General features: G+C 38.8%; 2 protein-coding genes across 2 annotated transcripts; both read left to right on the top strand.

Annotated features, from left to right (window-relative positions):
- Nucleotides 1-7046: 7046 nt before the first annotated feature.
- Nucleotides 7047-11358, top strand: LOC121763561. Its single transcript, XM_042159603.1, has 4 exons — nt 7047-7859; nt 8748-8900; nt 9014-9703; nt 10020-11358. The coding sequence occupies exons 1-4, from the start codon at nt 7515-7517 to the stop codon at nt 11025-11027; spliced, it is 2196 nt and encodes a 731-aa protein (XP_042015537.1). The 5' UTR covers nt 7047-7514; the 3' UTR covers nt 11028-11358.
- Nucleotides 11359-17240: 5882 nt separating this feature from the next.
- LOC121763578 (mitochondrial outer membrane import complex protein METAXIN-like) lies at nt 17241-20419 on the top strand. Its single transcript, XM_042159624.1, has 6 exons — nt 17241-17527; nt 18485-18819; nt 18905-18981; nt 19079-19139; nt 19422-19581; nt 20112-20419. The coding sequence occupies exons 1-6, from the start codon at nt 17374-17376 to the stop codon at nt 20279-20281; spliced, it is 957 nt and encodes a 318-aa protein (XP_042015558.1). The 5' UTR covers nt 17241-17373; the 3' UTR covers nt 20282-20419.
- The last annotated feature ends 1530 nt before the right edge of the window (nt 20420-21949 follow it).

Here is a 21949-nt window from a genome sequence, read left to right on the forward strand (position 1 = left end):
AACCATCTTCGAAATAATAGAGATAAAAGTTTTAGATCATCAATACCGCAGTTAGGGCTCACACATTCACATTTCTTTCATACTTTAAATCATGTCGCAAATACCTTAGAGCATCCATCCGCCACTGTAGCCATGCGTACGATGCTCGATGCATCGTCCGCGCCCTATACATCGTCCGCGGACGATGGCGTCGGAACACGCATCGTCCGTGGTATTGTCCGCCCTACTGCAGATCACGCGGAGGATGCAACGCATTTTCCTTTTTTTAAAAAAAAAATCAAAATTTTTATCTATTTAAACCTCCATTTCTCTTCCATTTCCCACACCAATGATTCTCTCACATCTCTCACTTTCCCCACACACCAATATTTCACTCCCAATCTTTCTCACAAAAAAAATGAGACCCAACGACGACTGGAATACCTCGGAGGGCATTACTCGAGCCTTGACTCGGGCCTTATTCGATTGCGTTCATGAGGCTACTGCGGAATGCTTGGCCGAAATGGAGCGCGAAGCGACGGAGCAGGCCCAGGCGGTGCAGATCCCACGTCCGATTCGATGACGTACGTTTGTCCGCCGCGAGCACGACGTAGCTCCCCAACGTCTGTTCGCAGACTATTTTGACGAGCAACCACGGTGGGGCCCGATGGTTTTTCACCGCTGTTTTAGAATGCGGCGAGATCTTTTTCTCAGCATTGTCCAAACGTTGGAGGCACGTGATGAATACTTCCAGTATCGGGAAGATGACATCGGCAGACCCGGGCTTACGCCATTGCAGAAGTGCACGGTTGCGCTCCGGCAGTTGGCCTACGGCACCACGGCGGACATGTTCGACGAGTACCTTCACGTCGGGGAGAAAACTGGCCGCGAGTGCCTGAAGAATTTTTATAGGGGAGTTGTGGAGGCTTATAGCAACACCTATTTTCGAAAGTCGACTGCTAAGGATTGCCAGGCCCTGATGAAGATGCACGAGACGGTGCACGACTTCCTGGAATGCTAGGGAGCATTGATTGTATGCACTGGGAGTGGAAGAATTGTCCGACGGCGTGGAGAGGCCAATTTACCAGTGGATACAAGGGCAGCCACCCGATGATGATCCTCGAAGCCGTCGCAGACCATCGGCTCTGGATCTGGCATGCTTACTTCGGTGTAGCGGGGTCGAACAACGACATCAACGTCCTCAACTCATCCAACCTCTTCACCGAGCAATGCAATGGCAACGGCCAGGCCATCGACTTCACTGCTAACGGACGCCAATATCATATTGGGTACTACTTGGCCGATGGCATATACCCGAGGTGGCCTGTTTTTTTTAAGACGATCAGCTGCCCAATGGGTGAGAAGAGAGTTTTATTCGCGCAAAAGCAGGAGGTTGCGCGAAAGGATGTGGAGCGGGCATTTGGTGTGCTCCAAGCGCGGTGGGCAATAGTGAAGGGTCCGATGCGGTTCTGGTACAAGGACGTCATCGCCGATGCCATGTATGCGTGCATCATCTTGCATAACATGATAGTCGAACCCGAAGGTGAAAGAGTCACCGATTGGGGCGATGATGAAGGTGAATCTAGCTCCAGCACGACGGCCACGCCCCACGTTCGAGTATTACCGATGGGCTTCAATGAGGTTCTATCTAGACATACCTCAATACGCAACCAACAAGACCAAGCTCAGCTCATAAACGACATGATTGAAGAAGATTGGGACCATAACCGCCGTTGAGAATTTGTAGTCTTTTTATTTCATAGTGTAATGTTTGAATTTTAATGAAATGAAGTTTTTTTTTCCAATTTTTGTAGTGTTTTAAATATTAAAATAAATAAAATGCTTATGGCGGACTATAGGGCGGCCTATAGGGCATCCCACTGCAGGTGGAAGGGTAGGAGGATGAAATGCTGATGTGGCGGAGCATAGGGCGCCCTATAGGGCGGACTATAGGACGCCCCATTGTGGATGCCCTTACAACTCATACGCTAAATCATACTTAATCCGTCATATGTTAATCGCACTTAATTAACTCTAATATATTAATTAAATACTCTAATTCTTATTTAAAATATAAAGAGTGCAAATAGTTTCAGACGGGGCGAAATAGAAAAATTCAAGTAACATAGGACACATGGAGTATCTTAATTTGATTTTTATATTTCTCATTTTTTTTACTTTTATTCTCTAATTAATATACTCTTATATTCATGATTTAAAATCTCACTTTGATTTTCAAGGCACATATAAAAAATGAATGAAAATAGTTTTAAAAAAATTAGTAAAATTTGGTGTATAATAGAATGGGAGTGTAATAATTAAATAAAGTGTGATTCACTTGCCCAAAATGAAAAAAGTATGATTAATCAAATTTGAGATTAAATAAAACGAAAAATGCCCCCTAACCACCCCGCCTGTCGAGCAATGTGATCTAGACGACATGTAACGCAGCTGCTTGATGCACCGCACCATTATCCATAACTAGCCTCCAACCATTTGACCAGTCTTGTACTGGGTCTGGCCAGCACTCGCCTCCCGCAAAGGGTCGAGATAGGGCCACACCATTAATCCACGCAAAATGATCCCATTAACGATTGCGTTAGCGATGTCTTATGTCCAGACATAATATGACCAAATAGTATTGTATTCTTTGCATTAAATCTTGGACAATAAAAACACTTACTAGTACAAAATTAGTGACGAAGTTACATGTTCACATCTGAAGCTTCTAAACTAGAGCGGCTAGGCTGTAAAGAAACCTTTCATTATTGCTAAGCCCCAAATGTCGTTTTCTCTCAACGGCAGAAATTTTCAGTCATCACCCTCTACCACATGTTTTAATCATCCCCACTTTCCACCATTTCAAGCAATATATATTTCGTATATCCATAGAAAGAGAGTTGAGAAAATATTTTTCATGTTAAAGTCAATTGTCCAGCTTTCCAGTCACAATATTCATGCTAAGGCATGGTAATCAAAACTAGCAACTTGCTAGCTAATAATTAAATATTTTGAGTTATCATTTGCTTCCTCATTTAACGCTCTACCTGTTTCTCAGAAATTTACATTATATGAATAGGGTTGATATGATTCTACAAAGGAAAACTATAATATTAGTATTAATTTAGATTGATAATATATGATTTTACGATATTAATCTTACCGCAATAAATTATGAGTTTAGTATTTTATCATTTCTTGATTTATGCCTGGTTTGTAAAGCTATTCGAGAGTATTGTATGATGGAGACTTATTGAGTATAAGCTCGTGATTTCTTTATTGATTGTCCCTAATAAAATTACGTACTTATAAAGATAATGACAGAAACCCTTTCATATTTTATTCTGTCTGTTCATATTTGTCTGTTCATAAGTTTTCTGTCCATCAACTTGACTTCGAAGAGTACTTAAAATAATCACACAATAAATGTGACTGCCAAAGTTAAGGTTATCGACAGTGGTGATAGCCCAGCAATAGCCCGGCCATAGCCCAGCCACAAACTCCTTCTGTCACATCATAAATACTAAAAATCCTCCTGCCACATCAGAAATAGCCCAGCCATAGCCTAGCCATATCATAAATAGCCCAGCCACATCAATAGCCACATCACTAATAACACAATATACGGAATTTAATTTACGAGACATATACGGGAAACATTAATAATACTATTTTAATTTTAAAAAAAGTACAATAAATTAAAAAAGTACAATAAATTTAAAAAGTACTAAAATTTTTAAAAAGTACATTAATAATAAAAATTACATTAAAAAAAAGTACATTTTACAAAATTACATAAATAAAAAAACTAACTCCGAGCAGTCCTCCGCGCCCATAACTCTTCAATTAAATCCTTTTGGAGTCGAATATGAGCTTCCGTTTGGCGCATGTCGGCATGTGCTTGGAGGAGGCCGGCTTCATCGTGAGGTACCCCCACTCCGTGCGTTGGGGACGGCCACGCCGTGGCTTGGACCGGCTTCATTATCGTCGTTGGCCCAATCCGTCAGTTGTACACCTTCATCTTCGACAATCATGTTGTGCATGATAATACATGCGTACATTATATCAGCAATGCAGTCGACGTGCCACAAACGCGTTGGACCCCTAACCGCCGCCCATCGAGCCTGGAGCACACCAAATGCGCGCTCCACGTCCTTGCGCGCGGACTCCTGCCGTGCCGCAAAGTAGGCCTTCTTCTCATCTCCTGGGCATCGGATCGTCTTCACAAAGACGGGCCACCTAGGGTATATCCCATCCGCCAAGTAGTAGCCCATATCATGCCGGTTGCCGTTGGCGACAAAACTGATGGCCGGACCGACGCCCTGGCACTGCTCGTTGAATAGGGGCGACGAGTTGAGGACGTTTAGGTCGTTGTTCGAACCAGCTATCCCAAAATACGCATGCCAAATCCACAGCCGGTAATCAGCTACGGCCTCGAGGATCATCGTGGGATTCTTTCCCTTGTAGCCGGTCGTGTAGAACCCCTTCCAGGCAGCGGGACAGTTCCTCCACTCCCAATGCATACAATCTATGCTGCCTAACATTCCCGGGAACCCATGCTGCTCCCCATGCATCCTCAGCAGATCCCGGCAATCTTCGCGGGTAGGCTTTCGGAGATACTGATCACCGAATACTTCAATCACGGCTTGACAGAAATACTTCAAACATTCCAGGGAAGTCGTCTCACCGATGTGGAGGTACTCGTCCCACATGTCTGTCGCGCCTCCGTAAGCCAACTGCCGGATTGCCGCAGTACACTTTTGAATTGGTGTGTGGCCGGGTTTGCCAGCAGCATCGTGCCTGAAGCGGAAATACAGATATCGCTGCTCCAAGGCGTTAACAATACGCATAAACATGGCTCTGCTCATCCTAAAACGTCGCCTGAAAATGTTGGCGTTGAACCGCGGCTCCTCTACGAAGTAGTCTTCGTATAGGCGCTGATGTACAGCTACGTGATCACGATCAATCGCTTGTCGGCGATGGACAACTGGCCGAGGTCGAGGTACCGCCGGCTGCAAGGCTCTTTGCATCCATTGGTTTATCCCGCGGTTGGTATATGCCTCAAACGCTTCGGCCATTCGACGTTCGTACTCCTCAGCGTCCCCCCCACTACCTCCACTACCATCTCCGGCGTTACTCATTTCTCGGTGTTGATCTTGTATAGAAATTAAGATAGAGAGAGTACTCGTTAATACAAGTGGTGCGAATGAAAATGAAGTGCAAATCGCGTATATATACTGTCTCGAAAATTTAAAAAAAAAAACAAAAAAACCGCTGGGCGATGCGCTGGGCGATCCCGACGCTGCAATGGCGCCGAGCGGATCGCCCAGTGCCCATCGACCGCCTAGCGCTAAGCGATTTTTAATTCCGAAAAACCGCTCGGCGGTTTTCGGAAGCTGCAATGGTTCGCCTAGCGACCGCCTAGCGCCAGCGCTCGGCTAGGCGGTGCGCTAGGCGCCATTGTGGATAGCCTAACGGCAAAATCCACTGATCCCCTATCGGAGCGATATACCTCAAAAAATTAGTCAGATTTAAATTTCCTAATCACCATAAAATAAAGGTGTTTTGTACTTATTTAATTGATAGTGACTGCCACAAAAATTAAATAAATTTTTAATTAACCTTTCATTTCAAGTAGGGGCCCGGGAGTATCTCATCATTAAAAAAACGTTAACATGTGAGTGATTTAAACTAGAGGTGGGAAATTATACTGAAATACCGGACTTATCGTACCGGAAAAATACCGAAAATATCGATTTTCGGTATATCGCAGTTTCCGGTGCGGTATGATATCGTACCGCAGTGTTTCGGTACGGTAACAATATCAATTTTTCTATACCGAATCTTCGGTATATATCGAAAATTCGGTATACCGCAATATACCGGTATACCGATATATTATTTTATATATATATATATATTAAAAAAAATTAAAAAATAGAATTCTCTAAAATTTTAAAAAATTTAAATGTAATATTTTGGATATATATTATATAAAATTTTAAAAAATTTAAATGTAATATATATATTACATTTATAAATATTTTGGATACAATAGGTTTTTTTCGGTATACTGTTACCATACTGCATACCATTATTACGGTATGGTAACGGTATCAAAAATTATCATACCGAATTTCCGGTATACCGAAAATTCGGTACGGTATCGGTATGAAATTTTGACATACCGTAATTTCCGGTACAGTATGCGGTATGGCACGGTCGGTACGGTATACCCGCCCCTAATTTAAACATTCAATTAGACCATGCCATATTGATGTGAAAATAAATAAATATGGACCCATTATTGTCACGCCCCATTCTCAAATTTGACACTTTTCACTCGTGGTCATAGATGATCTGAAAAATTATGAAGGTATGCAACATGTGGAAACACCATCACAAAGAATAGTGACAATTATTGTAGATATACATATTCTAGTGCATCTAGTGAAACCTTAACATTAAAATTACCAGTGTGAGTTTTGATCACTGATCAGCCTTTGTTTGATCTCTACAATAACCTTCAAGCTAAAAATCAAATTCATATCTTTTTTTTGGGCGTATATATTCTTTTTGCACCAACAACTGCTGATGGTTCTCATTGAATTAGCAAATTTGGATACTACAACTAATTTTTTAATAAAGAGTCTAATATACCAAATTTTTTACTAACCTACAAAAACACGAATTTGATGAGGTCTTGATAACAGAACACAAATTACGTAAAACTATTTGGCGATAATACCGTACACATTATGTTCATTGTTGATCCCCAAATAATACATCCTCCTACCATCTAATTGCAATGTTTTTGTATAATCTACGCTTCTTGTTTTACTAAAGAAATATTGCACGTAATTTGATATGATAATGGCACGTATTCATGATTTAGTCCCCAAATTAATTGTTTTCATTATTAGCCCTCTCAATTTGACTCATCTTGCTCTTCCTTTAAGCACAAACTATAATACACAAGATATACATAATCAGATTGTTTAGTTCAGAAATTACATAATTAAAAGATGATTAATTGATTAGTATGAAGGAATTATAGATTTGGAGAGAAGTAGTAGCCCTAAAATCGAGGATGGATTACCCAAACTCTCAACAAACCAACGAATCATGCTTCAGAATCCAGATTTTCGTTGACCCAAGTTAGCAACAAAGTCAACTTCCAGATTTTCACGCCGTCTCTCTCCTTTTCTCTCTGACCAAAATACTATCGCTACTCACAGAGTCCCACACGAACTTCATATTCTCTCTCTAGTCTTTACCCAACGCTGCTGTTAACTTTGAAAGCCAGCGAAATAACGGCATATTCCTTTCCTCTCTCCCAGACACTTTTAAACCTTATTTAGAGAGAAATCCTCAATTTGGAAAAAACCAAGGCTTTATTTTGTTCATCTGCATTTGCAATTGCCGTATGAAATAAAACAACCCATCTACTTTCTTCTTCAACTTGAATCCTTCCCTTAATCCATAAATTCATAGCCTTTTCTCCCAATTTTGACCCAATCCCTTTTTTTTGAGCGATGGTGGTGAAGTTAATGAGCTGGAGACCATGGCCGCCTCTTATTTCGAGGAAATTCCGCGTGAGGCTCAGCGTGAAGAGCCTCGAGTGCGGGGATTTGGCGCATGAGGATAATAATGGTGATCTCGCGGTGGAGATCAGGTGGAAGGGGCACAAGATTTCGCTGGGCTCCTTCAGGAGGAGTGTGAGGAGGAACTGTACTAGGGAGGAGATGGTGAAGAGGGTCGATGGCCCCAACGGCGCCGTTTTGGTGGAGTGGGATGAAGAGTTCCACACCGTTTGCACCCTCACTGGGCATAAGGAGAATGTGTTTAATCCTTGGGAAATCAGCTTCAATGTTTTGCACGTGAGTTGATTCGTCTTCTTTCCCCCTATTTTGTTCTTCAATTCAAGATTTTAGGTTTCCGATTTTGTCTTCTTGAATATTTTTAAGACTTGTTTTGATGATAATTTGGTTTAGTGACTTGCCCTTATGCTTTCAGCTTGTGATAAATTAGGTAGAGAGGGGGATTTGGTACTGATTTGACAATATATGATTTTTGTTAGGCTATCTAAGTTTATTATTGTAGGGATTTGTTAGTTTTACCTTGACTGATTCAGTTTTTGCAAGTCTAGTTGGAAGGTATTCAAAACTTAGATGATATTTTTGCAAGTCAAACAGACTTATGTATGTATGGTGTAAGGGGCTTGGCACAAGTAACTTTAACTGTGGATTATAATTAGTTGAGATATTGGATTTCCTACTGTTGGACTGGATGGATTTATTTAGAATTTTAGACTACAAATCCTGGTTCTGGCATTATTAACTCAATTTTCTGTGGTGTTTTTCTAAGTGATTATGAACTGTTACCTCTTTTGGTGGGATCTACACTCTGTATGCATTATCCTGTTTTTGGTTGTTGATTCAAGTGGGCTGTTTTCTGTTTAAAGTCTTATCATTATCAATCAACACAATGTTGGTTAAAATCGGGTAGCCTGAATCTTTCAAGTCATTGAAGATAAAATGCTATTTGGATTTTCAGTCTTAAATCAACGAATTTTTACTAAATATAGACTACTTACCAACACCACAGAATAGAGTTTTCAATTTCATTTTGCCCTTTTCAACAATTAAAGTCGTAATTTTCATTGTTGGTCAAAGTTAAGTTTTACAATTTTCTAGTAATCCTTGGATATTTTTGGCTTTGCTGATTGTTATAGAGAAGCATAATTTATGACTTTTGTTGTGTATCAGGGCCTGAGTCAAGGGATGAAAAACAAAATATCAATTGTGGGTTCAGCGTCCTTGAACCTTGCTGACTATGCTTCCAAGACTGAGGAGAACGTTGAAGTGAAGCTTCCTTTAACTGTTTCTGGCATTCTGGTTGAGAGTCATCCAATGCTCTGTGTAAGTTACTGTGCTAATTATATTATGACCATAAAGATGTGTATATCGTCTCTTGATTAATCTTTTGTTCGTTGCACTGATTAGTGACGATAAATCTTTTACCTGTCTTGCAGTTATCTTTCAGCTTGCTGGAGCTTTTAGACGTGCAGGAAGCAGCGGCTGTGGTGCAAAGCCCCGTAAAGTCTCTTCCGTCTCCTTCACCATCCGGAGAAACTTGTGCTACGGAAAAAGACGAGGTTTCTGCTCTTAAAGCTAGTCTGAGGAAGGTAAAAATATTCACAGACTACGTTTCAACTCATAGGGCTAAGAAGGCCTGCCGAGAGGAAGGGGGTAGTCAGGAAATGAGCTCTGCAAAGAGTGAGGAGGGTGAATATGCTTACTCTTTGGATTCAGATTCACTTGATGAATATGTGGAAGGAGAATCTAACGAAGTAAAGGAGGATACTTCTGTTAGGAAATCATTTAGCTATGGTACATTGGCTGTTGCCAACTATGCAGGTTCTTCGTTTTATTCTAGTGCTAGAATCAATAATGAGGGTGAGGGTTGGGTTTACTACAGCAACAGACGTAAATCAGATGTTGGCTGCTCTAATGTAGAGGATCTTTCATCAAATAACTCTGAGCAAACGTCATTTCAGAACTCTAAACGTAGTATTTTGCCGTGGAGAAAGAGGAAACTTAGTTTCAGATCTCCTAAATCTAAAGGAGAGCCGTTACTTAAGAAGTCTTATGCAGAAGATGGTGGTGATGATATAGACTTTGACCGCAGGCAGCTCAGTTCTGATGAAGGAGCCTCTTTAGGGGTAAGAATTCTTTTACTTTCGTTTTCACCTTAACAAAAGCAATATTTCTTCACTTTATTATGTATAACAAAAAATGATTATAGGATCTCTTCTGTGATCTTCCTGTTTTAATAAATTGCAATTATGATTAGTTGTTGAATATCTTGTGATGACATGATAATATGCGGCTTTCGAATTGAAAAACTTGTTATACAGCACCTTATAACTGCAACACCAACCATAGTTGGCTTTAAAAGACACAATCTGTCTTTGACACTCTTGTGCAGAATAATACAAAATTTTCAGCACAAGTAACAAGCCTATCCATTTTTTGCAGTGGTATAGAACTGATGAAGAGTCGAATACAAATCGGACATCAGTTTCTGAGTTTGGCGATGACAGTTTCGCTGTTGGCACATGGGAGCAAAAAGAAATAACAAGCCGGGATGGTCATTTGAAGATCCAAACTGAGGTGTTCTTTGCTTCGATAGATCAAAGAAGCGAAAGGGCTGCAGGAGAAAGCGCGTGCACAGCACTAGTTGCTGTCATTGCTGATTGGTTGCACAACAGTAACAACCTCATGCCGATCAAGTCGCAGTTTGACTCTCTAATCAGAGATGGCTCGTTGGAATGGAGAAACCTCTGTGAGAAGGAAACTTATAGGGAGCGGTTCCCTGATAAGCACTTTGATCTGGAGACAGTCATCGAAGCTCAAATCCGTCGTCTTTGTTTAGTTCATGAGAAGTCATTCATTGGGTTCTTCCACCCTGAGGAGGGGAATTTCGATTTTCTGCACGGTGCTATGTCATTTGATAGTATTTGGGATGAAATCACTGCCTCTTTGGAGAGCAATGGCGACTCCCCTATTTTCATTGTCAGCTGGAATGATCACTTCTTCATCCTCAAGGTTGACAGCGATGCTTACTACATCATTGACACATTAGGGGAGCGGCTGCATGAGGGGTGTAACCAGGCATACATACTGAAATTCGACGCGAACACTACCATCTGTAAACTGCCAGGTACTAGTCAATCATCAGAAGAAAAACCTGATGTGAATGCACAACCAATCAACTCTGAAGAAGGTACCCTAGTGACAGTTGACACGGAAGCAGTAGCGATGTACGAGCAAGGACAGGAAGAAGAGGTCGTTTGTCAAGGTAAAGAGTCGTGCAAAGAATACATAAAGAGTTTCTTGGCAGCGATCCCGATCAGGGAATTGCAGGAAGATATGAGGAAAGGTTTGTCCTTGTCGACACCTCTCCATCACCGGCTGCAGATAGAGTTTCACTTCACTCAGGCCAAGGAGCAGCCGGCATCCTCGTTCCTCCAATGGATGTCGTGACTTGCTGCGCGACAGAAGAAGTTTGCTAGAAAACTGGTAAACTGTGATTATGGCTAACTTAAATTTTCCTTTTAGAAGTATAGTTTTGGGGGTGAATTGGCAGCAAAAGAGCATCCATTTCATCATTTTTGTTTAAGGGGGTCAGTCCTTAATCTTTTCTTTTTTCAGGTCTAGGATGTAAAAGTGTAACCATCTTTGCTAGGCATCTTTTTTGTTTATAATTAATGATGTTTCTCCTTTCAATTTTATTAGAGATACTTCCTGTAAAACAAGTGTTTCTGCTACTTAATTTGGTTAAGCTAATCTTAGCCTCTTCTTTTGTAGTAGTTCCTGATTTTGGGGTTGTCATTTTAACAATTTATTCTAAAGTCTTTACTTTCATGTTGGAAGGTGTGACATCTTTTTCACCTCGTACTTAGGTATCTAATCTTGTGGCTTTATTTGCTAGGTGTCACAATTCCTTGTGATGATGCCACCTTGTGCACACAATTAGTAGACAAGATTTTGTGCAATTTATACCCCATGATAAGTATTGGGGCATAATGATGGAATGGTGTTTCACAATTGTTCTTATAAACTACTCCTTGTAAATAGAGGTAAATAAATGACAAAGCTCGTGGCATTTTTCTTTAACCGAGTACGGCTTCGTTGGCTTGTTCAAATTAATTAAATAACGATTGTAAAGAAATCTTTTCAAATAAGATGAATAAAATTGAGAATAAAAACTTATGAATACGTTTACAGATATAGGAATATTTAAATAAATGTTCTTCATGAATGCCAAGAAATGAAGAAAATACGGAGTGTTTTATACGGTAATGATCAATTAATGGTTTATTATATATATACATGAAGCCATAATATTTTACTATCTCTGAGATTGATTTCAACATAAAAAATGACAAAGCTCGTAGCATCTTTCTTCGCGCTTATCATTTGCTTCACTCTTATTACAGGTACAAGTACTATTATTTACTCTCATCCACGAATAGGAGTCTTATTTTTTTCCTGTACGAATTTTAAGAAATATTAAGAAAAATGAGTGGAAGAAAGTTTGTCAAATATGAGTCTCACTTGTATGTATTAGTTTTAAATAAAATGTGAGTGGATTGAGTTAGTGGAATGTGGGACCTCTTTACCATTTATAGTAATTATGAACTGAGACTCCTATTCGCGGGCGGATTAAAATGGAAAAACGGGACACATATTCGTAGACCGATGGAGTACTTTTTAAAGCACGTATATATTGATGTATCCAAGGTTGTATATACATATTCAATTTTTAAATTAATTATAATTAATAATTTTACTACTGCGTATATTATAAATTGGTGGATGTAATGTGCATTCATGTACTTAATACACATGTTTTTTTTGCCACTGCTAATAATCAAATCGACATTCTTATACTCTTTTAGTTCATAATAGAAATCTTATTTTATTATATCGTTATATTACATAGATATCTCGTTATGATTTTTGAAAATATTAGTTTTAATTTATTCGTTGACCGCAGGTTGTTTGGCTGCTGAGAGAAAAACATGCTCGCGTGATTTGAATACTCCATGTGATAAAAAAGATCCAATTGCATGTTTAAAAGTATGCAAGAAAAGTGTTGGTCCCAATTTTGTTGCTGCGTGTCGTGGCACTGACAAGAGATATACTGTTTGTTCTTGTACTTATTATTGTTAAGTAAATATAAATAGGATGAGCCCTAAAAATAAATAAAACTTACCCTTCTTATTATGGAGTATGTTGTATTTTGTGTTAATTCTATTTACAAATGGACTCTTGGAACAAGGATGCACAAGTCTCAACTTTCAATGACAAGTACACAGAGATGGACAGTAGCAAAACAAACTCACCATTTGCCTTATTCATGTGATCAAATCTCAACAAACCTCTCCCTAACATATACAAATGAGATCCATATTCCATAAATTAACTTTTTTTTCAATCACTTTTCTTAATACTTATTTTTTAAAATTCGTGCTGTCAAAAAATATGACTCCTAATGACAGACGGAAATAGTATTTCACTATTTCTGTAAATATTTACATTTGAGTCTTTGATTACCCATTCTTTCTTTAGACTATGTTTATCGGTGGGGAGTGACCGACCTCCACGTCATTTAAGAATTAAAAAAAATTGAAATCCAAGGTCTCTCTCCCTCTTCGACCACGGTCCCTTTGAGGGCAACCACAAACCACCGGGTCTTCCTCCATATTTATTACATTAGCCAATGAGATTGTGCCATTTGACACAATCTCATTGGTTGATAAATATTTTATTTTAAATTAAAATATCTTTTATATTATGTCCAAAATTATAAAAATTATACCAAATTTTATAGTTTTTCATCCTCTATAAATAAAGACCACGTTTGCTATAGTTTAGAAAAAAAATATTATCTTTTCTCCTCCCATCATCCTTCTTTGATACAATTTCATGGAGTATTTTTTAGCTTTCTTTGCTAGTTTTGCACTAATTATGTATTTTAAATTTCGTATTTTAATTATTGTAGTTTATATTATTTTTTTATTTGTTTATTTTTATAATTTATAATTTGTTATTTATTGTGTTTTTATATAATTTTTCTTGTGCAATAATAAATATTTATATGTTAATATTATTATTACAAAATAATAAAAATAATTATATATTGGTGTGGTTGGGTGGTCATTGATAAACCATAAAAAATGTGTGGTTGGGTTGGATGAATATTAATGATGTGGAAGATTATGTGGAGGAGATAAAAATTAATTAAATATTGAAAAAGTGGATGATTGGGTTGGGTTGAATGGTTGTTGATAAACATAGTCTTAAGAAAGTAAATTCATTTTCAGAACTCATCTATTAATACTTCTTCTTTTTCTATATTAATAAATTATAAAAATAAAATGATAAGGAGTCCCTTCGTCCGCCAATAGGAATCTCATTTTTCTACTTTACCCCATCTGCGAATAGGGGTCCCGGTTCATTTTTACGATAAATAATAATAGGGTCTCATATTCTACTAACTCATCCCCATCACATTTCATTTAAAACTAACATATGCAAGTGAGACTCATATTCCACTAATTTTTCCACCCACTTTTCTTCACATTTCTTTAAACCCGTACTGCCAAAAAATAAGACTACTAATGGCGGATGGTGAGAATATCTCTTATCTGTTATTATCTCTTTATCTCTCATCTATTATATAGGAACATTGAAATACATGTTCTTAAACTGTTATTGCATGCCAAGAAATGAAGAAAATACGGAGTATTTTATACGGTAATAATCAATTAATGTTCACTACTATTATATATACATGCATAAAACCATAACATTTGACTATCCAAGACTGAGAGTGATTTCAACATAAAAAATGACAAAGCTCGTGGCATCTTTCTTCGCACTTATCGTCTGCTTCACTCTTATTACAGGTACAAGTAGTACTACTCCTATTATGTACCTTTTAAAGCACGTATATATATTGGTGTATATAATTAAATTCTATATTGTAAATTGGTGGATGTAATGTGCATTCATGTAATACACATTTTTTTTTGCCTCTATTAGTAATCAAATTTACAATCTTGTACTCTCTTCGTTTATATTGGAAGTCTCATTTTATTATATGTTTCGATATATCCAATTGATATTTTATTATGATTTTTAATAAGTGAGACATATATTTTACTCATAGTGCAGTCATTTATTCCACTCATAACATGTTTAATTATTTTATTAATATATTAATTTTATTTATTCGTTGACCGCAGGTTCTTTAGGAGAACCATGCTCAACGGATTTTGGTGCTCCTTGTAGTAAAAAGGATCCATCTATATGTTTAGATGTATGCAAGAAAAATGTTGGTCCCAATTTTGTTGCTGCATGTGTTGGCGACATAGAAACTTATTGTTCTTGTACTTATAATCGTTAGAGCATCACCAGTGGCGCGGAATTCTCGACGAAATTCCTCACGGAATTCTCAAAAACACCTTCTGCCACGTCATACGAACTTACCACTGCACTGCCACGTCATAAGGACTTCCCACTGCACAGTGACGGACATCCCCAAGGACTTCCCACAATTAAAAAAATCACAAATTCACAAATTAAACAATTTCCGGAATTAAACAATTTACGCGATTAAAATTTCGACACAAATAGGGAAAAAAATCCATTAAATAAAAAAAAAGAAAAGTACATTTCACCAAATTAAAAAAAACATTTCAATAATTAAAAACTACATCAACGATGACCCCTCCGCTGCCATACTTCTTCAATAATATCGTTCTGGAGCCGAACATGGGCTTGTCTTTGGCGCATGTTGGCAAATGCACGGACTCGATCGACATCGTCATGGGGTATCCCCATGCGTACATTGCTAGTGGCCACGCTGTGGCTTGGACCCACAGCACCAGCATCATCATTGGTCCAATCAGTCAGTGCTGGACCTTCATCTTCGACAATCATATTGTGCATGATAATACATGCGTACATGATGTCGGCGATGCTGTCAACATACCACAGTCATGTTGGACCCTTCACTAGCACCCATCGAGCCTGGAGTACACCAAATGCCCGCTCCACATCTTTGCGCGCTGCCTCCTGGCGACCCGCAAAATATATCTTCTTTTCATCTGCTGGGCATCTGATCATCTTCACAAAGAGGGGCCACATAGGGTATATCCCATCCGCCAAATAATAGCTCGTATTGTGTTGGTTGCTGTTGGCGACGAAGTTGACGGCCGGACCATTGGCCCATGCACTGCTCGTTCAAAAGGGGCGACGACTGGAGGACGTTGATGTCGTTGTTAGACCCGGCTACTCCAAAATAGGCATGCCAAATCCACAGCCAGTAGTCAGCTACCGCTTCAAGGATCATCGTGGGATTATTGGCCTTGAAACCAGTAGTGTACATCCCTTTCCAGGCAGCGGGGCAGTTCTTCCATTCCCAGTTAATACAATCTATGCTGCCTAACATCCCCGGAAACCCGTGCTGATTCCCATGCATATCCAGCAGAGCCTGACAATCTTCGGGGGCAGGCCTCCGAAGATACCTATCCCCGAATATCTCCCTAACGCCCTGAAAAAAATACTTCAGGCAATCGCAGGCAGTCGTCTCGCCGATGTGGAGGTACTCGTCGAACATGTCGGCCGCGTCTCCGTATGCCAGCTGTCTGATTGCGACAGTGCACTTCTGAATCGGCGTGTGGCCGGGTTTACCAGCTGCATCCTCACGCACCCTGAAATACCCGTATCGACGCTCCAAAGCGCTCACGATACGCAGAAAGAGCGGACGATGCATCCTAAACCGTGGCCGGAACAGGTTCTCCCCAAACCTCGGCTCCGGCGCAAAGTAAACCTCATACAACTGAGCATAGGTAGCGAGGTGGTCCAGGGGTATTATAGTTCGATGATGGATTGGTCGAGGTACCGCCGGCGCCAAGGCCGCTTGTTCCCCCCTCTCAGCTGATTCCCACACACGTGCATGAATCAGGCGCATCATGTGTTCATAATGCCCACCACCACCACTACCACTACCACTACCACTACCACTACCAGTCATTCCAGATATATAAAAGAAATGTAGAGAGAAACTTGTTAAAACAAGTGGTGGAATTCCGCACGGACGTCCGTGGGAGTCAACGCAATGGCGGACGTCCGCACGCCCGTCGCGACGGAATTCCGCGTAACGCCGCGGAATTACGGTGTCCTCGGCGGAATTCCGTATCCATGCATACCATGCACAATGGCGGATGTCCGCAGAGGAATTCCGACACTCCGGTCGGAATTCTGCCGCGACGGGCGCCATTGCTGATGGTCTTAAGAAAATAGAAATGTGATAAGCCCTAGAAATGAATAAAGCTTACCTTCTTATTATGGAGTGTTAATTCTGTTTATCACAAAATGCCAAAATTTTATTTTATACCATAATTGACGAATAATGGGATACAAATAAAGCAATTCATAAATGAGGCCAATTACAGACTGAAAGGGAAATACTTTATTTATTCACTTTGATTCGATTTTATTTTATTGGATACCTCAATCATTTTGAATACACAATTTTAATTTTTGTATGGAGTATTTTCTTATTTTTCGTACCCAAATAAACGCTTCAACATTAATGGAACATAAGAGAATAACTAATGATTTAGACATCATAATTTAATTAATAGTACAGTAATAATTTGTAAAATAAAACCACCAGAAAATGGCTCAAAGACTCAAACCCCTTCTCTAGGGTTTAACAACTCATTTCAAATCAATCTTTTACAATAAGATCAAAATCAAATTCAAGAGCATTCCTGCAATCTTGTTTTAGTTAATCTGTGGGAGGCTGGGAGCTATGGAAGATGAAAGAGAGGCGCTGACACTCGTGGCAAGAAAGCCCAGTTTCTCGCTGCCCACTGCTTGCCCCAATTGTCTCCCTGCTTACATTTATCTTAAATTTGCCAACATCCCATTCACTTTGGAATTCAATCTCATTCATCCTGATTCTGGTAATTCATTCTTTTTTTTAATCGTATCACAACTTTTTCTTTTTAATTTTAATTTATGCTGTCGATTTTCCTCTTGGGACTTTTATCAAGTAATTGCTGGTTCATGTTTTTAATTTTATATATTCTCACACTTTCTTTTGTTCATAATTTCTTTGCAAAAATGAACCTTTTCTTGTGTGCTTTGTTTTAAAGGATCAAATAGTTATTTCTTCGGGTTTCCCGTTACATGATTGGTTGCTACCGAATTGGTAGCAAGAAAATGAGCCTTCTGCAGTGGTCTTTTGGATTATGAAATTTTCGACTTATTGTGATTGCCTTTTTGTAATTAGCAATGAGCTTCTTATTTGCAAGATTACGGTTGTTTGTGTTTGAACATTGCTATTTTTGCTGTCAGAAAACAGTTGTTAGACTGAACACTATATGTTTAGAGTCTCTTCTAAAAGAAAATGAATCTAAGGCCTCCAGCTAAATGGTTCCAAACATAGATCGATGAAATCATTCTCAAGTTAAGTAGAATTTTGTGAAAGGGAATTACTAGCTTTCTGTGGGAGATTTATTTAATGGTGTACGATGCTACCATACGTAGTCGAATTCAAATATCAGCAGGTTAATATTCATCATTCCGTAGCTAAGTTATTTAATTTTTAAGTTTAGAAAAGCTTTAGATGATTAACATGGTATTGCAGAGGAACTTGTGAAATTTTATTATGAAAAATGTGGATCTTGCTATTGACTTTCGACAAAAAAGCTTCTTTTTTCATTGGCATTGATTTTCAGTATATGCATTAATCTTGCTATTAGTAACACCAAACAGGATATTTGGTTTTTGCTGTTTATGCTGTTTATGCTCTGAAAATCATTATATTTTTTTGTAAGAATGCATCACTGGCCTCTGCTGCTACTTGAGCTTGTAGTCTCTGTATCTCAAATAATAGATATGCATTGTATCCCTACCAGATCAGATACCATTTGTGGAGTCTGGTGATTATGTTGCTTGTAACAATGAGAACGGTGGGGTCCTTCAGAAATTAAAGGAAGATGCCATTGTTGACTTGGATGCTGAGGTCAGTGGTATACCTGAATGGGTATCATTTAAGGCGATGGTTGAGTCATGGCTTGCTGATGCAGTCTTGTATGAACTATGGGTGGGTTCCGATGGCATGTCAGCTCACAAGATTTATTACTCTGATCTCCCTTGGCCAATAGGAAAGATTTTGTACTATAAGCAAGTCTATGCAGTGAAACAACTACTTGGGATAACATCAGAGAATGCACAAAGGAGGGAAGAAGAGGTATATCTGTTTAGACATATTTCTGTTATGTAAGATTGTCTAGCCTACGTGGTGAAACAACTACTTGTGCTGTTTTTATACGCAGATATATAGAAGAGTGACTTTGGCATATAGTGCTTTGGCAGCTAGATTGGGGGAACATACATTTTTCTTCGAAGAAAGGTAATTTCCTTTGCTCTGTGTAAACCTGACTTGCTGCTGCTTTGTCTTGTTTTATAGTATTTGGTAAATGCTGCCTAACACAATGTTTCTAATTCAGGCCAACAAGTTTGGATGCAGTTTTTCTTGGGCATGCTCTGTTTACTCTTCTTGCTTTACCTGTGAGTTCTTCTAATGGTTATATTTGAATCATCATTGTAATTGGAGACTTCATTTCTGAAGTGAGTTTTAAATCCAGTGCAATAAAAATTTAATATTGCTTTTTCGGTTTCTGCAAAGAACAAAGTCTGAGATAAATGCTTCAACCTGAAATATAAGTGTTACAAATTGCCATGCTTATCTGGTATTGTATGCATGGTTAAGTGCCCCACACTTACTGAGCAACTTTATACTGCACTGGTTATTTGATGCATTTAAGATCTTGAATCATATTCCTTTTATAGGAAACATCTGTTCTAAGAAGCAAGCTTTTGGGTCATGCTAATCTTGTGAAGTATGCTGAGAATCATAAACTGGAGTATATAGATGCCAGTTCATCATCTTCATCAGTTCCTCGGTCAGATCCCTCATCATCTGCTTCAAAACGAGGTCCTTCACATTGGAGTGAGTCCCTTGTACCTATGTTGCTATCCTATTCTACTAACTATATAATGTCTGTGTTGATCAATTTGCATAGGAAGACATGTTGATCAACACATAAGCTCTGTAGAAGACATGTTGATTTTATTATTTACAGCATAACAAGGCTTTGTAGAAGTTCAAGTAAGGAATACAAATTGCTATTGGTGGTAAAAAATTGTATTGATAGGAAAGAGAACAATATTTGGGATAGATTAGTCATCAGTCATCACTATAGCAACAGGGTTATCCAAAATAGGAGAGTTTTAGGAAGTTTTCTTGTGAGACATTATTAGGGGGTTGGAGTTTGAGCTTTATCGATAGTTTCTGTACGTGTATGTCAGAATGTCTCTTCTCCCGCTTGTACAGTTTGGTTATAAAATTTTCATTTCCTCTGATAAAACAAGAAGAATCAACAGATGCAAAGAGACACACTTGTAGTTTCTCAGTGGAAGCATTCGGCTATTACTATTCACATGTTTTGTAGAATTAACCCATTCACTACAAATTTGTAGGTTCAAAGCCAAAGAACAAACCTAGTAGGGAGAAGGCAGAGGAAGAGAAGAAGTTCAAGAGACGTGCTAAATACTTTCTAGCTACTCAGCTTGTTGCTATTCTGGTTTTCCTTTCCGTTCTTGGTGGATCTAATGATGCTGAGGTGGAGCTTGGTGATGATTATGAGTAGGAATATACCACTCCGATAGAGATTTGTTCGTCTCCAATGGTCGATTTTTTCGTGTTTCCTAGTTAGAATTGGACTTGCTAGGGTTTGAGAAAATAAATTGGGCATATAAGCAAGTCATCGGATTTTTATTTTCTGACAGTCTGCTAATGAGTTTTAGAGTAGGGGGAATCACCTCTTGTACTAAGCTATAGAAGCTGAGCATAAGAGCATCCACAACGGTGGCGTCCGTCGCCACGGCGTCCGTGCCAGATGAGCATAAGAGCATCCACAACGGTGGCGTCCGTCGCCACGGCGGTCCGCGCCGCTGGCACGGACGCCACCCGCCGCTGCGCTCGCGCCGCTGGCACGGCGCTGCTCGATGCATCGAGCAGCGCCGTGCCAGCGAGCAGCTGACGTGGCGCGCCCTCATTCGTCAACGGCATAGCCGTTGTGTTTAAATTATTTTTTTTTAAATCGGTTTTTAATTAAAAAAACCGATAAAAATAATAATAAAAAAATTTTACTTCCCAAAAAAATTATATCCGTTTATAACCGTTTTTTCTCACTTTTTAATTTTTTTTTATTTTTTTTACCCCAAAAATACACAATTTCATCTATAAATACCCCCAATTTCACTCCCAAAAATTCATATCAAACTACACAATTCTCATAATCATTCTCTCATCTCCATTCTCATCTTCAATCTCTCATATCCATTTTCATCTTCATTCTCTCACACCCTACAACACCACTATGTCCGGTCATGACGATAACCTAAGCGGCTCCCACGGTTGGAACCCCGAATGGTTCGGTTCACAACCGTTTCCTAGTCCGGAAACGGACTGTTCGGCCCCTCCTCTCACCCAAGATTCGGGCGTTCCGGGTGGCTACCGGCCAATAATTATGTAATTTTTAATTTTTAGGATTTTAATTATGTAATTTTTAGTATTTTAATTATGTAATTTTTAATTTTTATGATTTTAATTATGTCTTTTTTATTTTATTTGTAATTTGTAATATTTATTGTGGTTTTTTAATGAATTTTAGTATTATGAAAATGTTTTTGTGTAATTGAATTTTAAATTAATTGTGCTCGTCCTTGCGGAAGAGCGCAGCTGTGGGTGTTGTGCTCTTGCCAGAGAGCAGGCAGAAAAAGTGGGGTCGGGCCCACAACCATGCCGCTGGCAAGAGCACGGTTGTGGATGCTCTAAATGCAATTTCTATTTTACCATTTCAGTCTGTTTTACAATAAGAGTCTAATTTCACTTTTACCAAAAGGTAAATAGGACCTACATTTTACTAATTTATTCAACTTATTTTTCTTTAAATGTCTTAAATTTCATGTCCAAATCAAATCAGTGTACTATTATGGGAGAGAGAGTACAATAAAATACATTAATTCCTTCATTTTATAAAAATCTACTACTAATTTTGTAAGAAATAAAAAAAGCATATCTATACTATATAGGGATAAGAAGGAATCAAATAAATAGATCTATCTTCAGAGAACAATTAACGAATTAGAAGCTAAACATGCACTAATTAATAATCGATATGATTCTTTATTTTATTCTAGTTATAATAGAACAAGCTCAAATCCATGGCATGGGCTTCACCGGCAGCTTCAGTCCCAATCAATTACGTACACACAATAAATAAAGTAAAATAAATAATAAGAAAAACTCTCAT

This window comes from Salvia splendens, chromosome 14 (assembly GCF_004379255.2).
Source record: "Salvia splendens isolate huo1 chromosome 14, SspV2, whole genome shotgun sequence".
Classification (NCBI taxonomy): Eukaryota; Viridiplantae; Streptophyta; class Magnoliopsida; order Lamiales; family Lamiaceae; genus Salvia; species Salvia splendens.

Excerpts from the sequence above, each read along its gene's own strand:
- LOC121763561 (XM_042159603.1), top strand. The coding sequence starts at position 7,515 with ATGGTGGTGAAGTTAATGAGCTGGAGACCATGGCCGCCTCTTATTTCG. Across the intron at positions 7,860-8,747 it reads TCAGCTTCAATGTTTTGCAC|GGCCTGAGTCAAGGGATGAA; the intron begins GTGAGTTGATTC and ends GTTGTGTATCAG. Across the intron at positions 8,901-9,013 it reads AGAGTCATCCAATGCTCTGT|TTATCTTTCAGCTTGCTGGA; the intron begins GTAAGTTACTGT and ends CCTGTCTTGCAG.
- LOC121763578 (XM_042159624.1), top strand. The coding sequence starts at position 17,374 with ATGGAAGATGAAAGAGAGGCGCTGACACTCGTGGCAAGAAAGCCCAGT. Across the intron at positions 18,982-19,078 it reads ACATTTTTCTTCGAAGAAAG|GCCAACAAGTTTGGATGCAG; the intron begins GTAATTTCCTTT and ends TTTCTAATTCAG. Across the intron at positions 19,140-19,421 it reads TTACTCTTCTTGCTTTACCT|GAAACATCTGTTCTAAGAAG; the intron begins GTGAGTTCTTCT and ends TTCCTTTTATAG.